Source organism: Stegostoma tigrinum, chromosome 3 (genome assembly GCF_030684315.1).
Source record: "Stegostoma tigrinum isolate sSteTig4 chromosome 3, sSteTig4.hap1, whole genome shotgun sequence".
Classification (NCBI taxonomy): domain Eukaryota; kingdom Metazoa; phylum Chordata; class Chondrichthyes; order Orectolobiformes; family Stegostomatidae; genus Stegostoma; species Stegostoma tigrinum.
In genome coordinates this window covers 5,285,641-5,306,313 of record NC_081356.1, presented here as the reverse complement: position 1 = coordinate 5,306,313, position 20,673 = coordinate 5,285,641, and the positions used below count along the sequence as shown (strand labels likewise).

The following is a 20,673-nucleotide window of genomic DNA, read 5'->3' as shown; positions in this document are numbered from 1 at the left end:
AGGGAGGGTTCTAAATGAATACTTTGTGTTGGTGTTCACTAGTGAGAGAGAGTATAAAAATCAGGGAGAGCAACTGTGGTATACCTAAAGAAATTAGCATAGACAGGGAGGTGCTTCTCAGTGATCTATCAGGCTTAACAGTCGATAAATGGCCAGATGAAATATAGCCCAGGCTGTTGAATGAAATAAAAAGTATGAAACAGCAAAGGCATTGGCTAAAATTGTCAATTCTTCTCTGGCCACGGGAGAGGTCTGAAGGGCTGGAGGACAGTCAATGTGGCACCATTATTCAAGAAGGGAGTAAGGGGTCAACCAGGAAATTACAGGCCAGTCAGTGGCAGGGAACCTATTGGAACACTATTGAAGCGCAAAATTACTGAACATATTTGTGTAAAAATCTAATTTTTTGGACTGATTTTTAAGGTTAAATTTATAGGCTCAATTATTACATTGTATATGAGGGGCTGAAATTCATGGGACAGTCCAAGATACCGTATTATTGGCAGACGCCTAATTAATCTTTAAGTGAATAAAGAAAGAAAACACAATAGATTATGGTAATTACTATGATATCAGGCAGCTTTTGCACAACCTTAGTTCTGTGCCGAAGTACTAAGTTATGCCTGTCATGACCCTTGTGCACTATTTAGCACTCGCCTTAAAACCTGAAATTCCATCCTTCTTTGAGTCACTTCATGCATGGGTTCCGATGGCTTCACAACTAACACATGCTCCATTTTGACAATTTTCAAGTACCCACTCAGCAACGTTTTTCTCCAATTGTGGCCATTTGCTAGGTTGACCTCTGTTGGCACACTTTTGTTTTGGCATTGTTTCAAGTCAGTTCAATACCTTTCTCCAGTCTGTTACAAGTTTCTCTGTAACACAAAATTCTCTTGCTGCTGTACAGCTATTTGCCTCCTTTGCAATTTGAATAACTTTCAATTTAAATGCTGCTGCTTTTTTGTTTTAAGAGGGCATTTTTTCACAAAATGGTGAAGAAATTTCAAAACACATAATAGCATGAAAAACAGAATCATTCCCTTGTTGTAACATTTATGTACAGGATGACACCTTGACATGCAAACATTGCTCTGTCATCTGTGAAGGACTATGGTCGAATTTTACAAGAGATATATGAAAAATTCCAGATCTTTTGGCCAGAAATAGGGGATTGACTTTTACATCAGACTGACTTTCACGAGTATATATGGTAGTTTGTATTTGGAGAGGCAGAGGGAACAGTCAGTTTGGTTCTGTTCAGCAGGGGTCATGTCTGGCCAATTTGAATTTTTCAAAATGTTGACCAGGTTTTTAAATGGGGAGAATGCTTTTGACGTTATGTACTTGGAATTCAGCAAAGCTTTTGATAAGATCTTACGGGGGAGATTGATAGCAAAGGTCAGAGCACATGGGGTCCAAGAAAATTGACCAAATTGCATTCACAATTGACTGAGTGCCAGCTAGCAGTAGGTAAAGGATGAGGGGTGTTTTTCCAACTGGAAATCTGTGTTCATTGGGGTCCCACAGAGATCAAAGTTGGGGTCCATGATGTGTGTGGTTTATGGAAATAATTTAGACTGAATGTAAAAGGGTTGATCAGTAAGTTCATACATGATACAAAGAATGGTATTTGGGAGGAGAATGGCCTTCGACTACAGGAGAATATCAACAAGCTACTCAGACGGACTGATCAGTGGCAAATAAAATCCAGTCCAGATAAATACGAGATGGTGCACTTGCACAGAACAAACAAGGCAAGGGAATACATGATGAAAGGTAGGAACCTGGGAAGCACCAAGGATCAGAGGGACCTTGGTTTGCATGGCCACTGATCCCTTAACGTAGCAGGGCAGATAGATAAAGTGGGTAAGGAGGCATATGAGATACTTGCCTTTATTAGCTGAGACAGTGAGTTCAAGAACAGGGGGATTACCCAAGATCTGTATAAAATGTTGGTTAGGCTCAACCTGGAGTGTTGCCTGCAGATCTGGTATTCACATTATAAGAGGAATGTGATAGCATTGGAGAGAGTTGAGAGGGAGATTTACCAGGAAGCTGCGTGGGCTGGAGAGTTTCAGTTTTGCAGAGAGATTGGATAGATTGGGATAGTTTTCCTTGGAGCACAGGAGATTGAGAGGGGACATGATTGAGATTTATAAAGCTATGAGGAACAGACAGGGCAGACAGGAAGAGACAATTCTCCTTAATGGAGGGGTCAATGACCGGGGTTGGGGGGGCGCACAGATCTAGGCAAGGGGTGGAAAGGTTAGAGAAGATGTGAGGAAATTGTAAATCACCGAGAGGGTGGTTGGAATCTTGAAGCCCCTGCCTGTACAGGTGGGAGAGGAAGAAACCCTGATCACATTTTAAGAAGCATTTAGATATACACTTGCAATACCAAGACATGCAAAGCCATGAGCAAAGTGCTGGAAAATAGGATTAGAATTAGTGAGGTGATTGTTTTTGACTGGTGTGGACTTGATGGGTTGCAGACCTAAATGACCTCTGGATCAGGTGGGACTTTATCCAAGTCTCCTGGCTCAGAGATGGTCAAAAGACCCATACCAGGTATTCGGTTAAGACCTGTTCTTAAATTCAGAATAGCTGCAATACATCTCATGTGCTGAACCACATCCAATTTATTCCCATTGTATAGAATTCCAGTCCATTTAATAAATTATACCATATATGTTCTTTATTCAATATGCTGTTTTATTCAACTTTACTTTTATGTTCATCACTGCAAAAGCTAAACAACTGTAATATTCTGCCTTCAGATGTCAGTATATTTCAGAAATCTAATCTGTGTTAAATGTAATTTATTAATCGCATTCTGTTTTGTTTAGGCTCAAGTGCTGTAAGATTAAATGGATTGTGCGACAAAGGTTTGCCAAGTGATTATTTTTTATCTGAACTAGATAAAAATTCCAATGAAGCGTATTCCTGACTCAAGCAGAACATTTCTTGGCAAACTAGTTATGCATTTATCAGGATTCAATAGTACCAGAACAAGATTTAAATTTGGAGATAGACCAATCATAGATTTTTTCCAGTTGTAATTTTACCAGTACTATATACACATATCTTTTTCTAAAACAGTTGTTAGGTAATCAAAAACCCTGCATACATCAACAATGTATCCTCTAATAAGCCTTTACCACGTGCTGTTTGGTCATGTAGGATTGCACATGCAGCTATAATTAGCCACAGTTATGAGGCACTGCTGCATGTACTCGAGCTGTTTGTCCCACATTTGGTAAGGTTCCAATTCCTGTACTGCCATGTATCTGCACAACTCAGAAGGTCAACTGAGAGTATAAGTAATTAATTACTCTCACTCACTGAATTCAGCCAGCAGCAACAATTATTTACGTAGCATCTATAATACAATAGGGTGCCTCAAAGTGCTCATAGAGGCATTATATTACTAGATCTTACACATAAACAAACTGTGGGTGGGGGGGGGGGGGGTGCAGGGCGGGGTTGGGGATGAGGTTGGTGTTGGTGTTGGTGTTGGTATTGGTGTTAGGATTGAGGACCAAAAGCTTGGACACAGAGGCAAGGTTTAAGGAGCATCTTCCAGAAGGAAAGCAAGATGGAGAGCTCCCAGAGGAGAGTTTCAGAGCTTTGGGGCCAGGCATCTAAAGACATAATCAGAAGGGAGGAATGATTTAGAGGTCAAAATTAGAAGAATGTGGATGTTTGGGCTCATGATTAAAATTGAAACTCAGAATTTTTTTGCACTTTCCTAGCTTCTCTTAACAAGTCGATGCTGAGCTGTGTTCTTGAAGCACTGAAGTCCAATTAGTCTAGGTATATCCACACTGCTAGTAGTGAGGGATTTCAGCATTGTGACCCAGCAGTAATGGAGGAATGGCAATATATTTCTTCGTCAGGATGGTGAGTGGCTTGGAGGGGAACTTGCAGGGAGTGGTGTTTCCATATATCTGCTGCCCTTGTCCTTCAAGGTAGAAGTGGTCGTAGGCTTGGAAGGTGCTGTCTGAGGATCTTTGGTGAATTTCCGCACAGCATCTTATAAATAGTACACACTGCTGCCAGTATGCATCAGTTATGAAAGGAGTGAATGTTTACATATGTGGTGCCAGTCAAGTGGGCTGCTTTGTCCTGGATGGTGCCAGGTTTCTTGAGTTTTGTTAGAGCTGTCCCCATCCAGGCAAGTGGGAAATATTCTACCATGGTCCTGACTTGTGCCTGGTAGGCTGTGGGCACAGGGGAGTCAGGGACACACTCTGGGGAGTCAGGAGCTGAGCTATCACTGCAGAATTCCCTACCTCTGACCCCAAGAGGTTAATAGTGCAAGAATAGACTGGAAATTGTCTGAGTTGGAATTTTCCTGCTTTTTGAATATGGGACAAATCTAGGAATTTTCTGCATTGCCAGGTAGATGCCAGTTTTGTAGCTGTATTAGTACAACTTGACTGGGGCCACAGCACATTCTGGAGCACAAGTGTTCAATAGTATTGTCAGAATGTTGTCAGGGCCCATAGCCTTTATAGTATCGAGTGCCTCCAAACGTTTCTTGATATCATGTGGAATGAATCAAATTGGCTGAAGACCAGTATCTGTGTTGCTGGGGACCACTGGAATAGGCCAAGATGGATCATCCACTTGGCACTTCTGGTTGAAGATTGTTATGAATTTTTCAGCCTTATCTCTTGCACTGATGTTCTGTGCTGTCCCATCAATGAGAATGGGGATATTTGTGGACCCTCTTCTTCCAGTGAATTGTTTAATTGCCCATCACCACTCACAATTGGATACGACAGGACTGCACAGCTTAGATCTGATCTGCTCATCATGGAATTCCGCTAATCGCTTGCTGTTTCTGCTGTTTCACATGCATGTAGTCCCATTCGCTGGTTTCGCCATGCCACATCATGGAGAGTATCCTCAATATGAAGACAGGGATTTGTCTCCAAAAGGACAGTGCAGTGGTCATTCTTACTGATACCATAATATTGGATAGATGCATCTGCAGAATTCTGATCAGTGAGGATGAGCTCAAATTTTTTAAACCTCTTGTTGGTTCCCTGAGCACCAGTCTGGGTCTAATCTAGCAGTTATGTCCTTTCCAGCTTGATCAGTTCAGTCAGCCATGCTGCTAAGCCAGTTTAGGTGATTGACATTGAAACCCATTAGCCAAAGTAGCGTATATGCCCCTGTCATTTTCAGTGCTTCCTCTAAGGGGGGCTCAACATGGAGTCCAATTTATTCTTCAGCTGAGACAAGATGGTACATTGTAATCAAAGGAAGGTTTTCTTGCTCATGCTTGATCTGACATCATGAAATATCACAAGGCCAGAGGCAATGTAACTTCCTCCTGAGTGTATGCCACGGTGCTGCCAGCTCTGCTGGGTCAGTACTGCCAGTGGGACAGGGTATACCCAACGCTGGTGATGGTTGATTCTGTGCCATTGAGTGGAAGGTGTGATTCTGCAAGCATACCTGTGTCAGGCTGTTGCTTGATTAATCGGCGAGCCAGCTTTGCCGATTTTGGCACTAGCCTCCAGATGTTGGTAATGAGGACTTTGCAAGGTCGACAGAGTTGTTATTGTCATTTCTACTGACATGGTGGATATTTTTTTGAGATTTCTTCAGTGGTTAATACAACTGAGTGGTTTGCTCAGCCATTTTGGAGGTCATTTAAGAGTCAGTCTCATTGCGGTGGGCCTGGAGTCACATGTAGACCACACCAGGTTTTCATGGCAGTTTTTCTTCCCTGAAGGGTGTTAATATGCTTTAATGATGATTGACAATGGTTTCATGTTATAAATTGATTTTTAATTTCAGATTTAATTAAATTCAAATTCAATCAACTGGAATCCCATTATAATGGGATTCATACCCAGGCTCCTAGAACATTAGCAGTGTGCCTGGATTTCTCATCCAGTAACAGGGCCACGACACCACCAGTTCAACAATGATTAGGTCAGAAATCACACAACACCACAACGATGCCACCCGAAGGTTGCAGGAACTGCAACTCATATTCCGCTTGGGGAACCCTGCAGCCCGAGGCTATCAATGTGGATTTCACAGGCTTCAAACTCTCCCCTCCCACTATTGCATCCCAAAACCAGCCCAGCTCGTCCCCGCCTCCCTAACATGTTCTTCCTCTCACCTATCCCCTCCTCCCACCTCAAGCCGCACCTCCATTTCCTACCTACTAACCTCATCCTGCCCCCTTGGCCTGTCTGTCCTCCCCGGACTGACCTATCCCCTCCCTACCTCCCCACCTATACTCACCTCTACAGGCTCCATCCCCTCCCCTTTAACTTGTCTATCTCCTCTCCACCTATCTTCTCCTCTATCCATCCGCCTCCCCCTCTCTCCCTATTTATTTCAGAGCCTTCTCCCCATCCCCCTTTCTGATGAAGGGTCTAGGCCCGAAATGTCAGCTTTTGTGCTCCTGAGATGCTGCTTGGCCTGTTGTGGTCTTCCAGCTTCACACTTTGTTATCTTGGATTCTCCAGCATCTGCAGTTCCCATTATCTCTGATACCAGATTATAGTCCAACAGGTTTATTTGAAAACACAAGCTTTTTGAGCCTTACTCCTCCTTCAGGTTTTCGTGAGAGAGGTAGTATTGAGCACAGAATTTATAGGTAAAATGTCAAAGGGTCACACAAGTGCTGAAGATGCATTAAACAAGCCTAAGATGCATTAAATCTTTAACCAGTTAGGTTTGAATTGATTAATATGTATACGTAAATCCCTGAATTCCTCTCAAATCACTGTCTTGAGACAATTAAATGTTTATCAAAGTAAAGGAGAGGTGACATTTTAGGTGGACAGAGATGTGGAGGAATTATTTCTCTCAAAGGGTCGTGAATCTGTGGAATTGTCTCTCCCCCAGGGCGCAGTGGGGGCTGGGACATTGAGTAAGTTTATGGAGGGGATAGATAGGTTTTTAGTTAGCAATAGGTTGAAGGGTTATGGGGAGTGGGCCGGAAAGTGGAGCTGAGGATGAGGTGAGATCAGCCATGATCGTATCAAATTGCAAGCAGGCCCAAAGGGCTGAATGGCCTACTCCTGCTCCCAGTTCTTATGTTCTTATGTTCTTTTGATCCCACATCCGACCCTAGCTTTCCATTTATGTGATACACAAACATTTATCTCAAGTGAGCTGCCCTTGAAGAGGACGTGGAAGGCTTGAATGTTAACACCATTATAAAACTTCCACAAATGAAGGGACATTCAGTGCTGAGGCTGTTTGGTAAAATCCTGCATGATTTATCATCTGGCCTATTGGACTCAAGTATATCCCGGGGCATGCTATAAAAGTAATAGGTACCTATATAATTTATATAATTTTTTAGCATGTGTTCCAAAAAAACCTGTAAATATTTTATAGGTCCTTTGAGACAGTGCAATGATGCCCCACAGAATTCTTACATTTTTATACTAACAAAAGTAAATATATAAATCGATGGTTTACTACTGGCTGAAATTCATTGAGCTCAATCTGCAGCAACTGCATATCACTCAAAAATCTATTCAGGTGGAAAAGCTACTAAAATTAAAAAATAAACTAACGTCAGCAATGAATGGTTCAAGCCTGTTAGTTTGCTAACTATAGCTAGCCATAGTTACACTGAAAACAAGGATTACTATCCATTGAGTTTCAGTAAAGTCATGTACCTGGGTACTATGGATTTTTACTTGCTATTGTTAACTTCTAAGTGTAGGAGAATGCACTTTAATTCTATGATTCAAAGAGTTAAAGTGTTCAAGCTCTTTTTGAAGTAGAATGCTCAGAGTGTAATGCCATAATTCACATCACATGGCAAGGAATATACAGCAAGAGGGAACGTGAGCCCCTGTGGACAAATTGTTTGATACCTGTACATGTGCTTGAGAACCATAGAAACGTACAGAGGAAGCTAGTCAACTCATCATGTATATGCAAGTACTCTCAGCTATTAAATAAAGGTTGTGCAGGGATCAGAGGGGTTAGTGTTTGTAAAGTGCCCTGATGCTCACTTTGGCTTTGGAGAGAGATTCAGCCAGAGGCAACTAAACGGAAATTATTCTTCGAGGTATTAGCTAGAGATTCAATAGTGGGATTGTCCTAATGCAATACTTTACCGATGGCAGCTTCAGCACACATGCGAAAAGTCAGCTTTTTAAGTTGACAACCCAGTATCAGGTTGTCAATATAATAAAACAATGAACTGCAAGAGCTGAAGATCCAGAAACAAAAACAGAAATTGCAGCAGAAACTCAGCAGGTCTGAAGAAAGTTCATTGAATTCAAAATGTTAGCTCTGCTTTCTCTCCACAGATGCTGCCAGATCATGTTATCATTGTTTCATGAGGACATTTCACTTTTTTTTCACTGAAATTGGTGGCTGTCAATGTGAAGCATTCAGATTCAATGTCAGGGTGATAAAAGAGGCAATTAGAAGGACCACGCTCTTAAAGCCAAAGCAAATCCCATTGGAACTCAGGTAGATGTGTGCAAAATAGACACCAAGCCAAAGAAGAAACAATCACAAAGGGTGAATAAAAGGCTGACTTCGGAATAGTCAAAGGAGAGTAGAATCGAGTTGCAGTGACTGGGCAGTGGATTTCCAGGCAACATGACTAAACTGGCCAAAGTCCATGTGACATGTATGTGATGTTTTACTGCAGTGTATTTTCCAGATGAAGGTGATCAATGAATTCTGTTGCATGTAGGCTCCTGTGGGAATATACTACTGCATATTGCATCTCATGGAAACTGCACTGGTCAAACTATACCACAGGAAGGCTAACACACGAGAAAAAGACTTTTGAAAATACACAGACTGGGCAATTACATAGAAAAGCAACTTTAACACAGGCTAATCTGAGTTGAGATAACACAGTGTAGCGCTGGATGAGCGCAGCAGGCCAAGCAGCATCAGAGAAATAGGAAAGCTGACGTTTCAGGCCGAGAGTTGATACACTTTGATCGGAACAAGCAGGAGCTGGACCCTGGAGCAACTTTGTGGTCATGTTACAGAGCTGCAACCCACTGGACATAAATAGTACACTGTGAGTGGAGTTAGAGTGGAAGAGGGAAGTGAGGTGAAGGATTAATAGAGTTAAGGGAATAGTCTGCGAACAATGTTGTAATAAGATTAGAGCCTGGTAAATCTCTGATTATCATGTATATTGGTAGTTACTACTAACATACAAAAAATTGAATTCTCAAGAAGCCTCGGCCTGAAAACAGTTCTTGACTTTACCTTGTCCTCCCCCAATCTGTCTTGAACCCAAACTCTTAGAAGTTGGCATAAAACCACACAACAGAAGAGAAGCAACAATTAAATCTTCAGCAGCTATAAAGTAAAAGAAATGAAGGGCAAAGGCGCCTGGACTACCCTGTGTAAAAATCACTAAAAGCAGTGTCAGAAGTTACCAAAGCAAACAAAAATGCTTCAAATCATGGGGTTTGTTTTCAATAGGTATTCAACAGAGAAGTTGTGAGGTTGGATAAACTTACAAAGGCCTATGCTCAGCCACACTTAGAAAATTGTGCATAGCTCTCATCCGTACCATAAAAAGGGTATAGAAACTTTGGGGAACATGCATCAAAGTATCAGACCTAACTAAACCCAAGAGATCACATTCAGATTCTTCCCAGCCCCTGGATACCAAGGGTATTGGTGAGAAAGTTGGAATAATCACTTTAGTTGGGCAATTGGTGGTTCCCTATTGTCAAGAGCAAAAGATCTCAGTTCCCAACCAAGTGTTCAACATTGAGATGGGATTCTCACCGGTGTTTCTTTAACAAAGTGACATGGTCTGGTAGAGCTCTTCAAAAATAATGTGTGGACTGGACAGCGTTGATGAGGAGTGGATGTTTCTGTTTGTGGGTGCTTCAAAAACAGGGGCACTAAGTTCAAAATAGACCATAGGAACCACTGAATGTCTCCAATTATGAAATAAGGAGAATTTGCTTTACTCAGAGAATGTCCAAGTTGGAATGTTAAACTTGCAAATACGGAAAGTAGTTGAAGCAAGGATCTTATCATAGAATCCTCAAGAGTGTGGAAGTAGGCCATTCAGCCCATCAAGTCCACTCAAACCCTTCTAAGAGCTGGTCACCCAGATGCACCCCTTGCCAATTCCCACAACCCTACATTTCCCATAGCTAATCCAGTTAACCTACACATCCCTGGATACTATGGGCAATTTAGCACCTGGAGGAAGTCCTTGCAGACACAGGGAGAACATGCAAACTCCACACAGACATTTGCCTGAGGGTTAAATTGAACACAGGTACCTGGTATTGTGAGGCAGCAGTGAGCTGCCTGAGCAACCGTGCTACCTTTTTAGAACAACAAAAGAAATTATTGCACTCATAAAGCTATTTTCATAACCAGTGGTTGTCTCAAAGTGCTTTTGAGACAATGAAGCATTTTTTGAAGTGCAGTTACCGAGGTAATGTGGAAAACACAGCTGTGAATCTGATCTCAGCTAACTCCCACAAACAACAATGTGCTAATCTGTGTTGTATGGTGTTGATTGAGGGATGAACATTGGCCAGCTCAATGGAATAAATCCCCTGCTCTTCTTCAAAATAGTGCCATGGGATATTTTGCATCCATCCAATTGGACAGATGGTACCTCAGTTCAGCATTTCATCTGAAAGACTGGGTGAATTCAAAAGGAAACTAGATATGTACATGTGAGAAAGGGGAATCGAAAGATATGCTGACAAGCTCAGGTGAGGAAAATGAAATGGGAGGAGATTTGTATGGAGTATAAAAACAAGAATAGGCTTGTCAGATAAATGACCTGTTTCTGTCTTGTAATAATAACCAAAAAATGTACAACAGAAGCAGTATTCTTCATATTCTAGCTGTTGTTTGTTATCCAGACTGCTAAAGGAAAATGCATATCTTCAATTCTCCAGTTCTAACCAAGGATATCCATCCTAGGTATCAAATTATCTTTTGATTTTTCCAGTGTTAACTGAACTATTATATATTTTAAGCACTTTCTGTTTTATTTCTGATTGTCACAATTTTCAGTACTTTCTAAAAAAATACTTTTAATTTCTAGCTAGCTAGTTTTAAAATAAGAATTGTTCCATGGTTCTGTGCCTTACAGATTTATAGTAGGTTGCTAGAGACTAACAAAGCTTTGATGCACACCAACTGAAATTACAGATACCTGCATTTAATTGGCAAAATTTCTGAGCTCAATGTGGTACCATATTACTGAACATGCAGAAGCAAACAGTTTTAAACACGAGAAGTATTGGGATAGCCATGGTGAGGGCAGGATCACCTGTACAGGGCAGGAGAAAGTTTGCACACTCACCTGAGGTGGAGGGGGTGATGGTGGAGGGAGGAATGCAAGAAAAATTGCCTGCAAACAAGACCAGCAAGGTACAATTTTTGAAGACAGCTGAAAGGTTACCTCTATATATTTCTTGGATCTTGAAAGAATAAAACATGATACTGGGCATCAGTCCTACACCAGGTATGATCACTGTGCTGAGACTGCTACAGATCAGTGGTGACTACGGGTGCTGGAGCCATAGCTCTGACATTGGATTTCCCTGCCTTCGCCCTACACTGGGAGCCAGGGAGATTAGAAGATGTCAAAGTATGGATCTGGGGCTGGATTTTCATCTCCAAAATGAGAATTATGACTCGGCCAATTACTGATGACGCAAACGTGCCCCATGGTCTGCATTGTCTACTATTTGCCTGGTGTGGTGGCATATACAATCTGAAGTCAAGGCTGTCTCCTCCAGAAAGAGGCCTGAAAATGGAATAAAAGTTCCAAATTGTGTTAATTGGAAGGTGCACCTTCATTTACTGGGACTCTAGCTCAGTTTTGTAAATTAATATAAAGCCCCTTACATGTTATTTTCTTACTTCCATCACCGTCCAGTGCATTCCCCTATTCTCCACATCTCACCACCCATCCCATATCCCATGAGTGTCCCTTGCCCATTCATCCTCTATGTTCTGAATTCCTTGGGCCTAGAATAACATCAGGGAAGCCTTTGAAATCCTCACAAAACTTCAAAGTAAATAATCAGTCATTCAAAAACAACTGTTCAGATGTATTATGCCATTTTTGTAGTCATAAACGTATTAAAATAAATTCCGAATTCCCTTTCAACTTTATCATCACTTTTCACTGAGCTGAAACTATTTTCAGGTTTGAAATTCAACCAAGTACCCATAATGAGATTCTATTGCACAACTGTGCCAACAAAATATCAAGAGCTGAATATATTGAAGCCTGTGAAATCATTGAAATATCTCACCCATCTATTTGGGCTTTGAAACAGGGAAATAGATTTCTAAGCTATCACTCAATGAAAAGATTAAATTGCAGGGGACAATTACTAATAGTCAAATCTGACGAAAATCTGACATTCATGGCAGAAGAGCATTTTATCAAATGTGTAACGTACTCTCATGTTGCTGAAGACTTAATTTAGCAGTCACTTCCTTTTAAGAAAAAAGTCATTTTAGCAATCATTGCATTAAAAATGTACTTAACTTTTCATACAGCATTTCATTATGACATATGAAGTAGACAACCCCTTTTGAACTTATCTTTCAAATAGTTCCTGACTCCAAAATAGGGACCGCCTCCACATGGTTCATGGCATCTCTGAGCTGGTGTCAATCATCTTCAGAAGCCAAGCTGACTCCATCAGAATTATGAGACATCAGAATATCTCCTCTGCAATGGGCCTAGCGAGGTTGAGACTGTTATATATGGCTTTGCTATTTGCACCATTACCCGACATTGTGCAACATTAGTCAGTGATGGAAATGGGAGCAGGAATCAGAGAATTGGGTCTGACCTACAGTGGGTTTTCACTACTCCACCTCTACTCTAAAATAGACAAAGGCATGAAAATCCAATTTCTCGTGTCTAGGGGCCCATTGTCATTTTTAATTTTACCAAACCTCCTGACTAATATCAATGCTGGGTTTTACTTGAAGCTGAAGATTCTTGGTTTAATTTGGAATTAGAATGCTCTAATTCATTACAAAGCATTAACAATTTTCTTTTTTAAATTTACAGCTTATGACTTTCCAGCAACTCCCCCTGGGATTTTTGGTGACTCTGTACGCAATTGTCCTGAGGACAGTAGTTTTCTCCAGATTAATGCAATCGACCGTTGTCCCAGCCAGCTGTCTTCCATTTACACAGAGGGTTGAGATCACAGAAAGGAACCACATCGGGGATGGATGCTCTGATATGTCTTTGTTTTGATTTGAACCAATTTTTAAAACTTTGATACTGAATGAGGCTTTTCTGGTGAATTCAGACTCTGCATCCTTACCTCTCCCAGTTGAGAGAAACACAATGTTCACCTTTGGTTTCTCTTTGCACATAAAGCCAGCATCTGAGGGGGGTGAAAATGTAAAACCCAAAAGCTGTGTAAGTTATGTCATTAAAGCGAAATACCCAGGGAATCAAGGTACCGTCAATCCCACCTTGGCCTCATCATAACCTACTGCTGAAAAAGGAAAGGGAATCAAGTTTTATATGGATTGTCGTATGTTGCTTTATCAAACTCTTGTCTCACTTCAGCTGATCAGGTAATTTTCTTTCCTCAAACATGAAAATAAAAAAGAGATGAGTTTTCACAGCCAATCTTATTAAATTGTACTTTCAACGCTAAGGCCAGGAACAATGGGAATTGTGTCTAGTGGGCATCCCAGCCACCTGCTTCTTTTCATTGTGAATGCAGGATAAATAGATGGTAGTCTGAACATTAAAAACAGCAAACTACTGAAACAGGTAACATTGCATGTGGAGACAAGCTTCCAGAACAGTTTTTTTTAAATTTTACTATCTTTTATTTACACATGTATTACATATCTCACACTTGTGTATATTTTCTAAAAAAAAGTTTTATTTTTGACTTTTTAAATCATTTATGCATAAATTTAAATTTTTCAAGAGGGTGTTTGTTTTCCTAAGCACACTAACAAAGCTTAAGAGGGAAAAAAATATATAGCTTATTCCCTAACGCTCTGCATTAAACAGCCCTAGGCTTCAGCAAAGGTTAAAGTCCTGCTACTCTGTAGTCAAAGAAAAGTCACAAAATACTCCTACAAATTTGTTTTATTAAAAACAGAAAACACAAGTAAAACAACCTAGCATCCTTAGACTTGAAGTATGTGAGATGTACGATATGACTTTTACTGAAACAGCATGGAAATTATAATCTAAATGAAGGTGAATGCTCTGTCCACCTTAGACTAATAAAGATATTGGGCCAGATCTCCCTGGAAAAGTAATAGTTTGGTAGCAACACATGCTGTTATTATTTTGCCAATTGGCCACCAGGTTTAGAGAAATGAGAGATTATGTTGTGAGTTGTGATTCTCCAGACCTGTAGCTTAATTTACACTGCTCTCTTAACCTCTGTTATTACTAAAACCTTGCTATATATGCACAATAATTGCACATTAAGTTTGCCATGAAAAGTTGTGATCGGAACAGAACAATAAAAGCACCTTTTTAACCATGTGATAACTGTAAGTGCAATGCTAAATCAACCAGAAACAGATTAAAGCATGCAATCAAATTCCTCCATATACCAAATTATTCGGAAAAGATCTTAAACATTTTTTTAAAATCTCCTTTTCCTTCATGTCAGTTCTCTCTATATCTTAATCAACTTTACATTTTCATTTTTTTATTTCTTCTGTTGTATCTTATTTGATTCTAATACATTTTCCATCTCCATCATCCGTTTGTTCCTTTTCTGGTCTTGCATCTAACTGGTTGTCGACATGGAGTGTTGGTCCTATATTTCACTAATTTGAGGACCTCTACTTGTCCATTTGCTATCATCTCACTGTCACCCTTGAGATTCCAGCAAGTTATAGTGTAAACATTTTTAAGCTGCAGAGGGCCGAAAACAAACCAGCAGTGTAAGCTGCACGATGACTCAGTCCAGCAAGTCCATTTTGTTGCACATGCCGCAAAAATGGGTCTAATCTATTTATTTTAATTATATTGTTCTATTTCTGAGGTGAAAATAAGGAATGAGGTGTAACACAGCATCCCTCACAATGCACTATCGGAATTAAGTATTTTGTATGTTAGAGTAGAATGTTAGCAAAGAGATTACAAAATGCGTGGAGGATTGTTCAGTGATAACTCCAGTTTACTCATACGCTACAAAACACATTTTGTCTTGTTCTATCCTCTTAAAATAATGCTCTGCTCAGAATCGTACCCTAATACTTCAGTTTTGTACACCTTGAATGTGTGTAGTGTACAAATTATTCTAGTCTCTTCCTCATCTATGAAACACCTTCCTCTATCAAAAATGAGTTTGTAATAACACAGAACAATATTCAGAGTCTCTCTGATGAAGGGTCTAGGCCCGAAACGTCAGCTTTTGTGCTCCTGAGATGCTGCTTGGCCTGCTGCGTTCATCCAGCTTCACACTTTGTTATCTTGGATTCTCCAGCATCTGCAGTTCCCATTATAACCAATATTCAGAGTATTCCTTTTTATACTCCTTGAGGACTTGTTTACTTGAATGTTCACAACTATTCACATCAGTACCTGTGATTAAAAGGCAGCAGTATTCTGATCAGAGGCAATTGTACACTGAACAAATTTTCGTTACTCTAATCACATAATTTTGTGATCTGAAACCACTGGCCAAGACAGTCCAGGAGCAGCTATTTTGTGCAAGACATCTGCTGAGATACTGTCACAAAATACTGTTTCAGTGATATTACAGAAATTTATTCTTACGGTCTATTGTCCCAATTTGTAATGGAGCAGATTTCTGAGGAAGGGTCACTTGAACTGAAAAGTTAACTGATTTCTGTTCACAGATGCTACCAGACCTGCTGAGCTTTTCCAGCAATATCTATTTTTGTTTCTTATAAACCATGGGAATTTCAATGATGATTTGGTATTTTTTACAGAAGATTATGCATTATAAAATCCCTGCAGTGTGGAAACAGGCTCTTCAGCCCAACAAGTTCACACTGACCCTGAAAGCATCCAATCCAGGCCCATCCCGCATAACCCACCTAATCTACACATCCCTGAACACTATGGGCAATTTAGCATGGCCAATCCACCTAACCTGCACATCTTTGGACTGTGGGAGGAAACCGGAGCACCCAGAGGAAACCCACGCAGACACAGGGAGAATGTGCAAACTTTACACAAACAGTCACTTGAGGATGGAATTGAACCTGGGTCCCTGATGCTGTGAGGCAGCCCTGCTAACCACTGGGCCACCTTAGTGAGAACTTGGCCATTGAGAACCTGAATTCATTTAGAAACCCTTAAACTTGAACTCAAAGAGCAGCATTGGCTAAAACCAATGCCTAGAGTTGAAGTATGTTAATTAAAGAATTTCTTTAGCATGCAATGATGACACCACTTCGTCATTGTGAAAATATGATTCTTAATTACAGAGCATCATGCACACAAACATTCAATCAGAATATGTTTTTGTGTAGTTGAAAGAAAGCCAGAGAATTTAAGCCATTGGACCAGGCTAACTCAACAAACACATTTTTCATATCAATTTAGTCGGGTGCTTGAGGGAACTGGAAGGCAAGTAAGTCATCAAATTGGACTTGAAGGCAGAGTTGGAGGATATGTGCCTTCCTGAATTCCTGTGAATTAAGTTAGTAGGGAGGAAAGGTGAGAGAGGTCTTGCCAAACAAAAGTCACTTGAGGACCTTAAGTGCCTCATTGAAGGCCATGCCCAAGAGCCACGTCTACTGCTGCTGGCTTCTTGATTGATCACTCTGTGACTGCCGGAGGGGCCCCTTAGCAATTAAGGGCTATCTCCCCAGAGACACATAATGTACCCTCAGCAATGCCACCTTCCACAAGGCTGCAGCTTGCCTCTGGGTCGGCTGAGCCCACACTACTTATGTTCCCAGGTCTTTTCCATGGTTCTTGCATGATCTGACCAACTGGAGTGGTCACCAACTCATTCGGCCTGATGGAATTGTAGTAATAGGGCCCAATGATTGGTCAGAGCCTCTTGAATCCTGATGGAAACCCAAGTGCGGCAGATCACTAGCTGATAACAATTGTCTGGAGGCTACGAGAATTGACACATTGGATTGCCTTCTGCTTTCTGACAATCCACTGGGGCCTACACTGCAATCAAATTTAGATGGATATTTTGTTCATTATCTTTTAATTAACAATTTCTGTAGCTTTCTTTTTTTTCAATGCACAATAATTTGTCAGTTATACATTTTTCTTTTACAAGTATTTCCATTCCAAATTATTCTTCAACTTTGACTCATCTTAACTTTGCGGATGAGACAGCAGGCAGCCATCCTGTCACTTCCCCGAGCCATCTTCCTGTTGTTGATGAATTGAGAATTTCAGATTTGACTGCACCTGAGTCTTCACTGACATTGGGAACTCCATTAGTGTTAGGCCAGATCAGGAACTGAATGGAGCAAGAATTGAATGTAGATGAAATCTTCATGTCAGAAACTTTATTCTCCTGTTACTCAACAAGACAATATTACCTCAGCAATGTGATTTTTGAAATCAAGAGTTATCACATTGTTTCCTTCTAAAACGCATTCTTTGGGACGGCCTCAGAAACCTTCCCATCATTCTCCCTTGCTTCCATAGTTAACAGGCAAACCTAATATCACTTAACAATTACTAATGTACCTAATTTTTTTGCACTGTTTTGATTTTTTGTCATGTCCTACATTAACAGCATTAATCATTTATCAAAGTTTCATGAGATCAAATTGTGTCTTACAAACATTAGAATTAAGAGCAGGAATAAGCCATTTGACGCCGTGAGCCCATTCCACCGTTTGATGAGAGCGTAGCCGTTCCTCTCAAGCTCTACTTCGTTGCTCAGCTCCAATAACCCTTTGACTTTCACGTCATTTAAATCTATCAAAGGCTGCCTTAAAGATATTCACGGTCAGAGGTCACACAACACCAGGTTATAGTAGAACAAGATTTATTTGAAATCACTAGTTTTTGGAGCGTTGTCCCTTCATTAAGCGAAGCCTGACCACCTGATGAAGGAACAACACTCTGAAAGCTTGTGATTTCAAATGGTTATATGAATAGGAACTGTTGGGGGGATATGAGCCAAATGCTGGCAAATGGGACTAGATTAATTTAGGATATCTATTCGGCATTGATGATTTGGACCGAAGTGTCTATCTCGATGCTCTATAACTCAATGTCTCCATGAGTCTATGACTCTACAAGTCGCATCAAACATAAAGAATCATGTGCCATATCTCCATACTATGAGAGCCCAGTCATTGTCAGATACACCCTACCTTCTGCAACATGTAAAAAGATTTCTTTGCTTGTGGACTCCCATGTTCAGTCTGGCACAGATGCTGCTTTGCTCATCTTTCTAGCTTTGATCATTATTTTACATATTTCTTAATAAATAGCTCTATCATTGTTTCTCCTAGATGGCTTGCATTATTCTCACTGGCAATGCTATTATATTTTCCCAATGAGGATTTTAATGTAATAACAAAATATAGGAATGATGCATGATAGTAACTTTTTTTTAAGCAAAACCATTTTGTACATATGTTAGAGCTTTCTGCATAATATAGTTCTGGAAGCACTTTCAATAGGAAATGATGTGAAAATCAATCATGCTTTGGCATGGTTTTGTAGAGCTTGTATATATTTAATTGATCTTCACATGTAGAGTTTTAATGGCAAATTTGGTTGTATATTTGGTTAATTTTTTTGCCCAATTATGACATCCTGTAAATTGTGGGCTACAGCTTGAATTCACAACAGGATAGATTAATGGCTACATTTTCATTTACATACATAATGTAGTCTTGTGGTCTATTATAGCTTTGATAAATTATTTTTCCTTTTGTTTATATTATTCTTTTGCTATAATAGTTCAATACTTCAAGCACAAAATAAATTACAGAATTGTTCCCCTGAAAATGGTGCAAGGTCGAGACTGGAAATCTGTCAGCACTTAAACACCTGAAATACTCCAGTAGAAGATGTACTGAATAATAAAGCAGTTTTTTTCCCACTTGTTTTATCATTATTATTGTGTATTTGTGCTACTTCTTTATGTAATCAGAAACAGTAAAATGCTTTGAGGACATTCCTAATGAGTTAAATAAAAACAAATTGAGCCAAAGTTCTAGGACTGGAATTTATTAGGAATGTAAATTATATTGCTGTGAAATAACTGTCATAAAACACACAGCACCTGGAGTCAACATTTTTGTACTTTTGTCCGATGGGAGTTACCCCAAATAAAAGTTTTGAAATGGATCAAAATGATTACAGTTATATTTTTCAAATTCAGCTCTTTTCAATCAAATCATGGTTAGATTTTTTCAATGACCAGCACTCAGGTGAGAATTCACGACTATTTTGCGACTTGAAAATCTGTATTATTTGGGATTTCTGTCCTGGAGATATGTGTGAGCAATATTTTGGTGAGTACAGCAGGGAGGTTTAGGTACTTAAAGTTACCCTTTAGGCAGATCCAATGCTCATATCTATGTTATACTTATAGATAGTTCATAGTCATATAGGATCCACAATTGAAACAAACTGTGTTTATTGGCACAAAAATTGGCTGGAAGATTTATTTTAAATATTGCATATATTCAAATGTTTGTACAAGATAAATATGGTTGATTATGCAATGGAGTAGATAACTTAGTTTTGATTTTCACCATCCAAGTGTCTTATGATCTTCGAATAAATTTTAAATTGGTGCTCTCATTAATTTACACAGATCTATCATCACAGATGATAACAGGATTTATCCACTGGTAAGGCACCCCTGGAAAATCTTCCTTTTTCAAGTAGCCAAGATCACAAAAAACAAAACAAGGCAAAGTGAGAACAGATAGTAAATGCAAATCCAGGCAGTCCTGGGCTTGTGGTTTGGATCTGTTCTTGAGTCCATTCACACGTTGATTTGTATGCAAGCTAGTACACAATGCAGGACAATCTCAAATAGCTGTTCATAAGTACATGAATTGGTCATTTGTCAGATCCTTAAAATTAATATTAATACATCCCTGTATGGGATCACATATGTAACAATGAGCATGCGCAAGACAGATGTTCACAAATCGGGAACAACTCCTTAAGACCAAGTTGCTTGAACTTTAGGGCACAGATTGTCAGCCTTGGAAGTTGTATGTTGCTTTTAGTCTACACATTTGGACACCCTGGAAATAGATGGCTTGAAGGATCAGAAAATAGCATAAGGCTAAATAAAACTGCAATATTAACCTCATCAATTAAGATCACTAGCCCAGCCTGTTGCTACTATTAGTTTGAATTACTTAATAACTGTAGTGCCCACTACTGTGGTACTATTCAATGCATTTATTATTTATCTCTTCAAGTTAATCAATTGTACATAATTTAGAAACATGTTGTGTGTCAATTGTGAAATTTATTTGTTTCAGTGTCAAACTATTTTCTTTGTCAAAAAGCATATTAGAAGGTGAAAAGGATTGCTTTAATAATGCTGAAAAATTAAAAGATTCCAGCACCTGTTTGATTTATTAAATAAACCAGTATTTTGTTTCATTTTATGCACAGGTTATTTTAGACTTCATTTTTTTCAATGTTCAAGAATGTCTCTACCAAAACATGAATGAGTTTAAATGCAGAGAATGGCATAACACTCGCAAGAG

General features: G+C 39.7%; 1 protein-coding gene across 4 annotated transcripts in view; it reads left to right on the top strand.

Moving 5' to 3' along the window:
* glis3 (GLIS family zinc finger 3) overlaps positions 1–19,243 on the top strand; it is a 551,634-nt gene extending 532,391 nt beyond the window's left edge. For all 4 annotated transcript variants that reach the window (XM_059642762.1, XM_048528094.2, XM_048528092.2 and 1 more), the window contains exon 11: positions 13,052–19,243. In XM_059642762.1, the coding sequence (XP_059498745.1) occupies positions 13,052–13,188 (137 nt within the window). In that variant the 3' untranslated portion in view covers positions 13,189–19,243. The remainder of the gene's footprint in view (positions 1–13,051) is intronic.
* The last annotated feature ends 1,430 nt before the right edge of the window (positions 19,244–20,673 follow it).